Here is a 13,037-nt window from a genome sequence, read left to right on the forward strand (position 1 = left end):
AGAGCAGAAGGGAGGGAGAAAGAGAGGGAAAGAAACATCAATGTGTGGTTGCCTCTTACATGGCCCCCACTGGGGACCTGGCCTGCAACCCAGGCATGTGCCCTGACTGGGAATCAAAGCAGCAACCCTTTGGTTTGCAGCCCACACTCAATCCACTGAGCTACACCAGCCAGGGCTCCATTTCTTAATAATGACAATAATAGACTAAATCATCACCAAAAAACGAGTGTCTGCAATCCCCCATTGGTCATCCCCTAGCTTTGTTGATCACATCAGCAGTGGAAGACTGTTCAGTGATTTCACTGAGTAGGGATGGAACCACTGTGTTCTGGTAGAACGGACTGCTTGGTCCTATGCCCTACCCTTGCACTGTAAAGCTCAGGTCTCTGTCCCAGGCCCTTGAGAAGGCTACTCTAGTTTATCCTGAGTCTCAAATTTCATGAACCTGTCAGGGTAATTTGCATTTCAAATTTTAGTGAAAAAAGTGTGAGAGACAAAAATTTGTGTTGTTATTACTTTGCATTTAATTTAAAGATAATTTTCTGATCCTTTCATGAGACTTTATTCTCATGAGTCACACACATGTCTCTATCCTTTAAGTAATGGTAATAGATGCTAAGCATAGGTAATGATTACAAAGGAAAAAGGTTATAATTCATTTTGAAAATAAATTTTACTATCAGATTAGGTTCATCCACTGGTAAATCAACTGGTACTATTACCACCTCTGACAACTGCTTTTTAAATACCTTTATTACCCTGAATCCTGATAATCCTAATCAACTGAAAACAACAGTAACACAATACAAAACATATTTTCGTCTGCTGTCTTACTTTTTGGAAAGAGTATGAAAAGCTACATTAAATAGTTTAAATAACAAATATATAATGTGTAAAGTTCTATAGTAATATGCGTTGAAAGAGAATCTTCCAAGTGATGCTGGCAGACCAAAATTAGCAAGTGGAGAGTTACCATTCTTGTTTCTCCACTGGTGCTTCTCAGAGTTCCGTACCTAACAAATGAGGTTAGTTTGAAGGCCTTGTTTTAAATGGTCAGTCCTGATGATTAGGAGAGGAGGATACAGAAATTATTCTACACTTAACTGAAACTTGGAAATTTTTATCACCCCCAGTTGTAGGCCACAAGTCAGAACATTCAAATAGTAATTTTTTAGTCTGATTGCAGCAGCAAGCATTGGAGTACTGATATGTCTGGGTTTTATTTTAATTTTTTAAAAAAGATTTTATATATTTATTTTTAGAGGGGAAGGGAGGGAGAAAGAGAGGGAGAGAAGCATCAATGTGTGGTTGCCTTTCGAGGGACCCCGCTGGGGACCTGGTCCACTACCCACACTTGTGCCCTGATTGGGAGTTGAACTGGCGACCCTTTGGTTCGCAGGCCAGCACTCAATCCACTGAGCCACACCAGCCAGGGGGATATATCTGTTGATTACATCATTAAGTGACTGAAGGATACCATATCAGAACCAGATACATATGATGGGTCATTCCTGCCATAAGCTGGCCAGAATAAGCAGCAATTAGGTTACCTCTGCTCTTAGAGTCTCTGAATTGTGAACATGGTAATTAAAAACAGGAGACACCAGCTGCTTATTAAGCAATAACTGTTGTTCATTTGAATTACAATTCTCCTTGGCCCTCCACCTGCTTTCTTACTGGTCTGGCCTACCTTCTTTCAGGCCCAGGCCTGGGAGTGCTTGCAAGATATAGTTGGGGTAAAATGTTGACTTTTGGTGGACACCACGGAGTCACATTGATGCAGATAAGGCACATGGCTGTGGCAGGATTCAGCTCCTTCAACAATTTTCAGGTTAGTATGGCTGAATCAATTATAGTTTGTAGAAGTTCCCTTACTGCAGACTTTACTGACAGTTGAGACTGGGATCTTCCATGAGAGACATGGTATTATGCCACATTACTTTGGAATACAATGTTGGATATGGTTGCAGTCATATGGAGAACCACTGTATGTATTTGTTTAATTTATTCAAACTTTTATTCCTTTAGATAACCCTTCTTCAGACAGTTTTCTTGGCTCAGGAGACTTAAGAACCTTTGGCCAGAGTGCAAATGGCCAGTGGAGAAATTCTACTCCAACATCAGGTTCAACTTTACAAAAATCAAGAAACAGCCGAAGTCTTTACCTCGAATCCCGAAAGGCCTCAAGGTAGGTGTTTTGGTTGAGTAGTTCACAAGCCCCTCCTGCGATAGAGAAAACGGCTATAAGGTAGTTGTTATATTGGCATTTTAAAAGAGTAATACCATTTTTGAACTTTAAACCATAGAGATATGGACAAGTCCATTTTAAACTTTCACATTTACTTGGTAGTGAATTATGGTGACAGCTAAATCTTATCATTGGAGGAGAGAGCTTGAGGGAAATCTGGGTGAATGTGAGTAAATTGGGACCCTTCATGATCTGTGTAGTATTATGAATCTAAAAGTATTATGAATCATAAAAGTATTACGATTTTCTAAAAGAAAATCAGTTTCTACAACTTCAGTAGCAAAGAAACTAGCTCTCCCATAACAGACCCAACTTAAGCGAAGGCAGCTCTGCACCTCGTGGTCCTAGTTAGCTAGACCTGAGCTACTTCTGTTAGAAAATGGAGTCACAAAGAACTTCATCTTATTTAGCTTAACCTCGTAAGCCCTACCTATTCCCTCATCAAGCTTATACTGATTATTAAAGGCAGATGAAATTTGACTTAGAAACTTCTCCATCAAGCACTTTATTGTATTAGCAAAATATTTCTTTAAAATAGTATTTTGACTTTTTAAATTTTACCGTGGTAATGGGTTTTTAGGAATGTGATACCATTTTCCTCTGAGTCAAGGCTCAGCTTTCTGGTGTTGATTAAAATCAATAAGATGGCTTTTATTTTGTTTTATGATCAGAACATGGACTCTGGAAACATGTTTCAGTACGCCCAGGGATCATCTTCCTACTTCTTAATACTTTAAAAAATTCTACAAGAATTCATTAATACATTCACGTTGTAAAAATTAAAACATTGCTGATAAAGCTAAAGCTGGCGTGACCATGACCCACAGTCTTACTCTCCTCCCCTTGTTGTATTTCCTTCCAAAGCTTTCCCTGTGCTTGTTCTTCTTTCACTCTGTCTTCCTCACATGTTGCATAATGTATGTGCCATGTATCCTATGAAATCTATAATATTATTTTGTCTTCATTAAAGATATTTTATATCACTTGGCAGGTTGTTTTTTTCCCTCAACAATGCCATATTTTATTTTTAAGATAACATTATTTCAAAAACAGTACATGCACTTTGTAAAAAATTGGTAAATACAGATCAGCACAAATAAAAAATAAAAACCTTGCATTCCCACCAGTCAGGGATCTTCTGTGTAATATCTTAGTACATTTCCTCCCAGATACTTTTCTCTGCATTTACATACATTTTTTTTTCAAAAATGAGTTCATACTGTACATACTCTTTTGTAGTTTTCTTCAATCATCTCCTTTTTTCATTTAGTAAATTTTTCTTGTACTCTAAATTATGTTTAGATTTGCCTAGTTGACTCAAGTATCCTTTAAAGCTAATTTGTTCAAATCAGCATTCAATCTAGGATTGCATCTCTATAGTAGTTATTGCCCTTAAGTCTCTTATAATCTAGAACAGCCCCCACTCACCCCCACCCCCCCTTTTTTTGTCCTCACCCCAGGAAATTCTTATTAATTTGAGAGCGAAAGAGAATAAAAGAAACATCAATGTGAGAGGGAAACATTGATTAGTTGACTTTCATATGCACCCTGACCAGGGACTGAACCCACAACCCAGGCATGTGTCCTGACCAGGAATCGAACCTGTGACCTTTTTTGGTCTAGGGATGACACCCGACCAACTGGGCCACACTGGCCAGGGCGGAACAGCCCTCCCTTTTTTTAATGACATGACTTTTTTTCCTGCATAATGTTCTACTTTTTGGATTTGACAGATTTCTTCATAGTATTATTTTGTCTTCTATCTCTATTTTTCGTAAACTGGATTTTTGACTTGAATAAAAGCTGATGCTGTCTCATGTCATATTAGGAAACCTACACTGACCTCTGGTCCAAATAAGGAACACGTCGCAGTCTAGTCCTTATTTGTATAGTTGGGTTTTTTTCCCCTTGTGACTAGAATGTAATCTAAATGATGTTACTTTGGCATTATATGAACGACCAGTTTCACATCATCTTACTAGTTATTCATCTCAATTGATAGTCCTTATCTAGTAATAATTTTTTAAAATTGAGGTATAATTGATATATTAGTTTCAGAGTACAACATAATTATTCCATATTTATATATATTGTGAATGGTCACCACAATAAACCTAGTTAACATCTATCACCATACATGGCTACAAAATTTTTATGTGTGTGTGCTGAAAACTTTCAAGGTTTAATCTTAGCAACTTTCAAATATGCAATACAATATTATTAACTATATTCACCATGTTGTACATTATGTGCCCATGACATTTATTTCTTTTAAGATTTTATTTGTTTTTAGAGAGAGGGGAGGGGAGGGAGGAGAGGGAGGGAAGCATCAATGTGTGATTGCCTCTCACGTGACCTGGTCCACAACCCAGGCATGTACCCTGACTGGGAATCAAACTGGCAACCCTTTGCTTTGCAGTCCGGCACTCAATCCACTGAGCCATGCCAGCCAGTGCCCATGACATTTATTTTAAACAGGAATTTTGTACCTTTGGGTCCCCTCTGAGCTTATAATAATTTATTACAGTTAATGAGATAATACTTCTCTGATTTTATTATTTTTCTATATTTATTAATTGGCATTCAGCTATAAAGGAGAGCTCTTTTTCCTCCATAGCTGGAGCTGTTTGGTTACCCTGAAATACACTCCCTACTGGGAAGGCAGGATATATGATCAGATCTTTCTTTTATTACCAGTTTTAGAGTAAGGTTTTTTCTTTTTTAATAGCTGCTTCATGTGGTTTAAATGAATTTTTCTGTTTTTTTTCTTTCAGTGTCATTATGGATTCAGTGTGTTTCAGTCCACAACAATCATTTTTTATAAATCCTCACCTGTACAATCATTTTTTAAATGATTGCGTTCTCAGTACTTTAGTCAGTGGGAGCTCCAGCTTACTTCTGTGTCTGACCCAACCTTCTAATTATTGGTAGCACCCTTTGCCTTGCTTTCTGGCATTGCAGAATGCACCCATACTATTTCTTTAGAAAAAAAAATCTTTTTCATTAAAAATATAAATGCAATACACTCTCTAGGAAGCATCAATACAAAGACATTGAAGGGAATTCATTGTATCCTCACCAAACAAATACTGTTGCTGTTGCCATCTTTTCCTGGTTGTGTTCACCCATCCTAAGAAAATAAGCTAGTTTCTCTACTCTAACACACATAGAATACTGGAGTTTGAAGAGTTGGAGTATATGTGCTTTTTATTTTCCTTAGGCCTAGTCTGATTCATTTGGACCCAGAGCACATATACTGATTTAAAGAGCTGATTTTATTGAATTCAGTTTAGTCCATTATGTATCTCTATTTTGCATCCTCAATAAAAAGGAAAACAAGAAAAAAGAAAAAAAGAAATTTTATTACGTTGATATCAAGTACCTCAAACTTGGTTGTTAATGATAGATGAGGAAGAGCACAGAAAAAACTTTGTTTACCTATCCTTAAAGACTGGATTTGAGTTTGCAAAAACATTTTTCCTGCCAAATGTTCCCATTACTTGGGGTGCAAATAATATAAAGAAACAAAAACAAAATCCTACTTCAGAGGAGGTAAACATTGAGGCCAGAAGGAGAGTTTGCAGAGTGATGCAGCCTAATAAAAACGCTCTGGTTGTTTCTAATGAAGGATGGGAGCCCTCTGTTGGTGTTTCAGGAAAATTTAAAATTCAGTTTAAAAGCTTAGTTGAGAGGCTTAGTTTTTATCCACTTGCATATTCAATCTCAAAATAATTCCCTTCAAAGGGCTTGAGGCAGGGGGCCTGTAGGGAACAGAACTCAGGTTTCTGAAGAAGTCTTAATATACGCTTTTTGTCATATCGCAGTAGTCTGTAATTTCTGACTAAAGGAACTTGCATAGATTATGAAGCTAAGACATAAATTTTAGGTGTTCGATAATTACATAGTTTGGAAGTCTTAAGACCTCTTACGTGGCAGATTCTGATGCAGCAACCCATGTATCATTTCTTATATATATCCCTTAAATGGTACATCTATCATTCTACCTGTTAGTTTTTCATTTTTTGTTATTTCTTGAACGTGAAAGTAATCACTGGGTTAGATTTTCTTACTGTACTGTTCTTATCTTTTCTTACAAACCTTTTTTTTTTTTAGTGGATTATCAAACACTTTTACGGGAAAGTCAAATCATCACTGCCATGTATCTGCATATGAAAAATCTTTTCCTATTAAATCTGTCCCAAGTCCATCTTGGAGTGGTTCATGTCGTCGAAACCTTCTGAGCCCCAAGAAAACCCAGAGGCGACATGTTAGTACGGCAGAAGAGGTAAGGAGAACCTGCAACGAGAGCTGCGGTGAGAAGCGTGCCCTGCATTCCGCCATTCGAGCCTTCCAGTTTGGATGTTTATTAACTGTTCCATTTACTTAATCTTTTCTATGTTTTTTCTTTCTTACTCTTTTTAAGTGCTGTCGTCTGTTCTAAAGAAATTAAAGGATATTTTAGTGTAGGACTTTATTATTTTTCTTGCCATCTTCTGTTTCTGTTGGACATTAAATTTAATCTTCGTTATTATCTTAATAGCTCCTCATATATCAAACTATCTCTCTTCTCTCTTTTTTTGGACCCTTTCTAAACTTTTGTTTCATGTGGCAAAACTGTTAACCTTGCTGGATTTGATAAAATACCCATGCTTACCTCTTACTAGGACAATTTTTCCTTAGTATAAAAGAAAAATCAAGAAGCAGCTAAATTATTTACATCCTTTTATTATAAGTAAGATCTTTGAGATCATAGATTTTTCCCCCAAAAAACATTCTCTTAACACTTGGGTTGTTATATTCATTTAGTAAACCTAAAGGAAAAAATTAATTCTGTAAATATATTATAGCATATAATTTATACAGTAGGAAATGTACTTATACCTGTTCAATTAAATATTTATTATGCATCTAGCTGGCTTTGGATTGAATGCTATGGAGATACAAATGAATAATAATGACCTTATATTTATACAGCATTAGAGTGTCCAGTGTGCTTTGCACATTATCGTTTTCCACATTATTGTTTTGAATCCTTTTAACCCTGTGATATAGGTAAAAATGAGATATATCCACATTTTATTGATTTGGAGAGTAAAGATCAAAGGTCATACAACTAGTAATTGGCTAGCCTGCAGCCCAGGTCTTCTGAAGGATTCTAGTCTGGTGTGCCTTCTGTTATACAACCTGGTGATGTGGTTCCTTCCCTTTGGAGCTTACAGGTCATGGAGTCAATTATATAATCTGGTAATGAAGATCTCTTAGGTGGCAAACTTGATTATTTGTGACTTAGTGAAAAATGGCTATACAGTTTTTTGGTTTGAAGTTGTGTGGAATATAAACTATTCAAGCAGAGGGTGGCAGAACTAGTAAATCACAGTAGAGAAAAGGAGAGACAAGAAACTGGCAAGAGTTGGTGATAAGAACTGAGCAATAGTTACAAAAAAGACTTAATTTTTCACTGAACCTTTTGTATTGGGTTCGCCAAAAAGTTCATTTGTTTTTCTTTTTCCCATAAGATGCCTCTAGTAGCGCTTAGTTGTCTTTAACTTCATTCAAAACAATTTTGTTAGATTGTATACTGACAGCTGTCATATCAGCGTCCATTAAAATAAAATTTATCCAAATAAGTGAATTTTTGTGTAGCCATTTTAATTTTGAAGATGGAAGAAGATATATAATATTCTTGGCATATTATGCTTTATTCTCAGAAAGGTAAAAATGCAACTGAATCATAAAAGAAGATTTGTGCAGTGTGTGGAGAAGGTGCTGTGACTGAGCGAACATGTCAAAAGTGGTTTGCAAAGTTTCGTGCTGGAGATTTCTCACTGGGTGATGCTCCATGGTCGGGTAGCGCAGGTGAAGCTGATAGAGATCGAATCTAGACATTCATTAAGAACAACCACCATTATACCACTCAGGAGATAGTCAACATACTCAAAATATCCAGTTCTATAAAGTTATTGGTGCAAATGAAAAATGTGTTTTATTTTACAGAAAAAACTAAATGGACTTTTTGGCCAACCCAGTACTATTGAATTTAGTACTGTGTATGTATTAGTTATTACATACATAATTTTTTTTTAAGTACTGGAGTTGTGGGTTTATGTTTCTGCTGGAGCCTTGGCAGCCTACTGGGTAAGAGAGGCTTGCAGGGAGGGAGACAGCAACAATATGGCAGCTGGATACAGGCCTGCCAATACTCCCCTGTGCTGCGTGGCTGCTCCCGGGATCACCAGGATTCTTTAAACTGCCTGTGTTCACTGTAAGCTCATCATTCACTCACAAGCCAGCCAGTCCTTTGGGGACCACTCAGCCTCTTCTCTTTTTGCCTTCACTTCTAGCCTGAGGACTTGGGCTGGCTGGGCCACGGGTTGGGACAATGGAGGACATAAAGATAGAGTCCTCTTCCTTCTGTAGTGTCAAGAAGATGCCAAGGATTGAACCTATGCCATGAAACAAGAGATAAAATTTTGCCTCACTTGTTTTGAGATCTATATTCTGCTATGAAAAGTGGTAGTGCAGAGACGTGGAATAACTCATGTAATATGAATAAGAACAAATATTGGACCAGACTTTATTAAATCAAACTTCCAACAGATTATTTAGGTATTTAGTCTTGAGATTATAGGTAACCTGGATTAAAATATAATACTTTTTTCCCCTGGGACTAAATAATTTATTGATTGGAGCTTACACACTGGAGAAGTTATTTTCCATGGACATGTTAGGATCTCCAAGGGAAATGAAGTTGCTCATGTTAAAGAAGGAAAATGATGTGTTAATCTTACTCCTGGATTTGTCCATCACCTTCAGAAATATGAAACCATCTGCCAAATTAACATGACAATGTTACCACTGCACTGTTCATTGTTACAACAGGGCTTTGAAGAGAATACATGAATAAGAATTTAGAATATGCAGGTGTTGGCTGTACTACCACTTGGCTGATGGCTGACTCTAGGGCACCATTAAAAAACTGTACCATCCAGCCCTGGCTGGTGTAACTCAGTGGTTTGAGTGCCAGCCTGTGAACTGAAAGGTCACTGGTTCGATTCCCAGTCAGGGCACATGCCTGGGTTGCAGGCCAGGTCCCCAGTTGGGGGCATGTGAGAGGCAACCACACATTGCTGTTTCTCTCCCTGTCTTTCTCCCTCCTTTCCCCTCTTTCTAAAAGTAAATAAAATCTTTTTTAAAAAATGCTGTACTATACAAAAGGGTAACCGCTACACACATGCGCTGTTTAAATTAATTCAGATTAAATTTTAAAAAATTTAGTTTCTCAGTTACACTAGCTACATTTTTTCGAATTCATTAGCTACATGTGACTGGTGGCTACCATATTGGGCACTGCAGATACAGAACATTTCTGTTGCAGAAGGTTCTGTTAGTGCAGTTACAGAGGATGTGAATTTCAGCTTAGGAAAGAGAAAATACTACAGGACAGTAAGAATGTTAAGTGGTAAGTACACAAGCAGTTTCTTTTCGATTATATGTTGCTTCCAGACATGCTTTTCAGCCACATACTGAGCAACATTTTAAGGTGTTGGACTTTCTTAATGATGACACTGATGCTTTTATTCTTTAAAAAAATACTTTATAATAATTTTATAAATCAAGAATTTTGGACTTAAAAACAGAAAATTGTTGAATTATGCACCTTTCATACTTGGAATTTATATTATATAAAGCCATCACTTTAAACAAAATCTGGGGGGAACTTACGAAGTTATTTGGGTAATTTATAACAAAGAGATTTTGTGGTTTGCTAAGATTTATTTTGTATTCTCTGTTAAACTTTTATAATTTTACAGTTCATTTTTATGATGAAGCCAGTTACAGAAGCATCTACATGCCAGAATCTGCCACATATTTTTCTTAATAGAATTCAGCACCTTAATTATCCTTACACTGTTTTAAACTTTCCTTGGTCCTTTATTAGGTTTAAAACAACAGCCAATTTTCTTTACTTTAAAGTACTATCCAGTTATTGCTTCCTTTCCTTTTAATTTCCTAATTTGCTTACTTAATGGAAAACAGTTTAATAAATGATATATAGAGAAAGATGTTTTCTTTATAATACCAGGTGCTCCCCAAAATGATTATGTTTGCTGTTTCAAGTGACTTACCTCTTTACCTTTTCTTTTGGTAAGGCCAAATGTTTATGTATGTTCTTTTGAGAGTTGTCTAGACTAGTTTATCTTGGTCTGAAATAGTTTTAAATGAACTATAATATACCCAATATTTTTGTTTTAATGAAGCCCCCAAAAGAAAAGTGCTTTGCATAATTTTTTTTAAAAAATAAATTCTTGTGCCCTCCAAATTAACATGTAGAACAATGGAAAGTTGTTAACTTTATTCTTATAATTTCTTTTTTAAGCTATAAATTAGTTTAAATTGAAAGTAGAAGGCTTGAAGAGACCTCAGATAAGTATTTAGATTATGGAACTTTTATTTCTGTTTATGTTGTCTAATGACTATGAGGTTTTTTGGGCTCATGCAGAAGCTTTTCTTTGATTATATATTTATTGGAGAAAATTACTTTGGGGGGACTTTTATGTGTCTTAAATTGATTTAAAAAAATCCATTCTCACATTGAATTCTAGATTTCTTACAATTTGTATTACCCAGTCATTTAATGGTACCTTGGTAGTTCATAAGTATAAATATTTATTCAAAGAAAACATTTTGCTATGTGTTGTGAAGGAGAAGGGAATTGTTTTTAACTTTTTACAGTTGAGGTCTTTAGGGTACCACAAACAAAGGACCTTTCTGTCTCACTGTTCTCAGTGTTCTCTTGAGGTCTTTATATGATGAGGCTCTTTCTTCATATCCCTTTGTATGCAGAGTAACCTGTTACACCGTTTATCTGCTTTTCTTTCCTCCTTATGACATGATAATGCAAAGATTTTTATTTTTATTTTTAAATTATATTTTATTGATTATGGTATTACAATTGTCCTGAACTTTCCCCCCTTTTCTCTGCTCCAGCCAGCAACCCTGACTCCCTCAGGCAATTCCACCCCCATGGTTCATGTCCGTGGGTCATGCATATAAGGTCTTTGGCTACTCCATTTCCTATACCCTATTTTATGTTCCCATGGCTATTCTGTAACAGAGAACATTACAAATTTGTTTTTTCTCTTGGATCTATTTTTTCACTTCATGAATGCTCTCAACTAGTTCTACCTTATCTTACCACTCAACTATTCAAATTTAAGGATAGCTTTCCCTTTAGGAATTGTCATACCTCACAGTTCAAGACATATCTTGTTAGATCAGTAACATTATACTGACAATACAATTGAAATTTACTATGTAGCAAAAAATGAATCAAGAAGAAAAAAAATTAGTCTCTTTACTTTTGAACAGATAGTTTCTTAGTTCATCCTGACTTTAACATTTGTAACAATAAAATGCTAATGTGCATATTGAAATGGCACAGTCCAAGATGCTGTTGTCTCTGGCACAAAGTATTATAATTATTTTGTGAAGATTGGTGGTTGTATTAAACCATATATAGGATTTAAAGTGAAAAAAAATAAAGGGCATATTATTTAGTGAATGCAGCCCATTGCTTTAGGGCAGCGATTTTCAACCAGCGTGCTACAGAGATTTTGACAACATGGAATCCCTCACTAGTCAGGGGCACTGACCTCTTTTCCCTTAGACTGTCAAATAAAAAAAAAAAATGATGACAGCCAACACAGTAATAGCTGTCTGGTGTGCATTCCATCTTGAACTATAAATATGTAGGTCATATAATAGAGTTGCATCTTATTGGCTACATCCCATAATAAGGTTGTGTCTGATTGGTTAATTCTTGGTTCCAGAAATCTTTGGAGTAAAAAGGGTAGGTAATTACTATTAGGGATTTTTTGGGTAAATCAATCAAAATTTTACCTATTCTTTTTCACATTGGGTGTATATATATTTTTTTATAAATAAAAATATATTGGATGTGTTCATTTATTTGTATATATAAATAAAATTTCAGTATGCCAGAGAATTTTATTAATTAGTTTATGTGTACCATGAGATGAAAAAGGTTGAGAATTGCTACTTTAGGGGATCTTTTAGAGTAGATGTTTGACCATGGTTACAAGGCCTAATGCAATCTGGTTTTCTGCTAAGTGACCTCATTTCCTACTGGTCTTGATTCACACTGACCTTTCTGCTCTTTGAACACATTAAAGTACATTCCTGTCTCAGGGCTTTTCCATTTGTTCTTCCTTTGTCTGGCATACTCTTACAAATTTCTTTGACTTACTTCCTTCCTTTACTTAGGTTCTAATGAAATATCACCGTTTAAGAGAGGTCTTAATCTGTTCCCCTGTTACCCCCTCATTGCTTTCTATAATTTTGTTCATACTACTATGTATAATTTTGTTTATACTACCTGACTAGTTTTTTTTGTTTTTTAATCCTTTAACTGTAATGTAAGGGCAGGAACTTTATCTTATTCAGTTCAGTATCTCTAGTACCTGTAGCATAGTCAGTATTTAAGTAAGTAAATGAATAAATGAAACATATGGAGCATGTACTTTCCCCCAAGGTCAGTACTGGGAGTTATGAAAAGTAAATACATATGTGTTGCAGATAAAAACTATCTCTGGAAAATATACCCTTAAAGATCTAATGGCATAGAGAACTGTCAGCAAGATGTCGCACTCAGATCTTGACTGTTCTGGTTACTTTTGATTTTTCTAGCAGGTATCAAGAATCAAGGTTTTTTTTTTTAATCTCAATTTAGAGGTCCTCAAATGTTTTATTACTGAGACTCTATTAATTG

General features: G+C 35.8%; 1 protein-coding gene across 1 annotated transcript in view; it reads left to right on the top strand.

Moving 5' to 3' along the window:
• The window catches only part of SENP1 (SUMO specific peptidase 1), a 55,236-nt gene that overhangs the window by 12,026 nt on the left and 30,173 nt on the right, over positions 1-13,037 (top strand). The window contains 2 exon segments of the mRNA XM_028531749.2: positions 2,029-2,188; positions 6,362-6,533. Coding sequence (XP_028387550.1) covers positions 2,029-2,188; positions 6,362-6,533 — 332 coding nt within the window.

This window comes from Phyllostomus discolor, chromosome 2 (assembly GCF_004126475.2).
Source record: "Phyllostomus discolor isolate MPI-MPIP mPhyDis1 chromosome 2, mPhyDis1.pri.v3, whole genome shotgun sequence".
NCBI classification, from domain to species: domain Eukaryota; kingdom Metazoa; phylum Chordata; class Mammalia; order Chiroptera; family Phyllostomidae; genus Phyllostomus; species Phyllostomus discolor.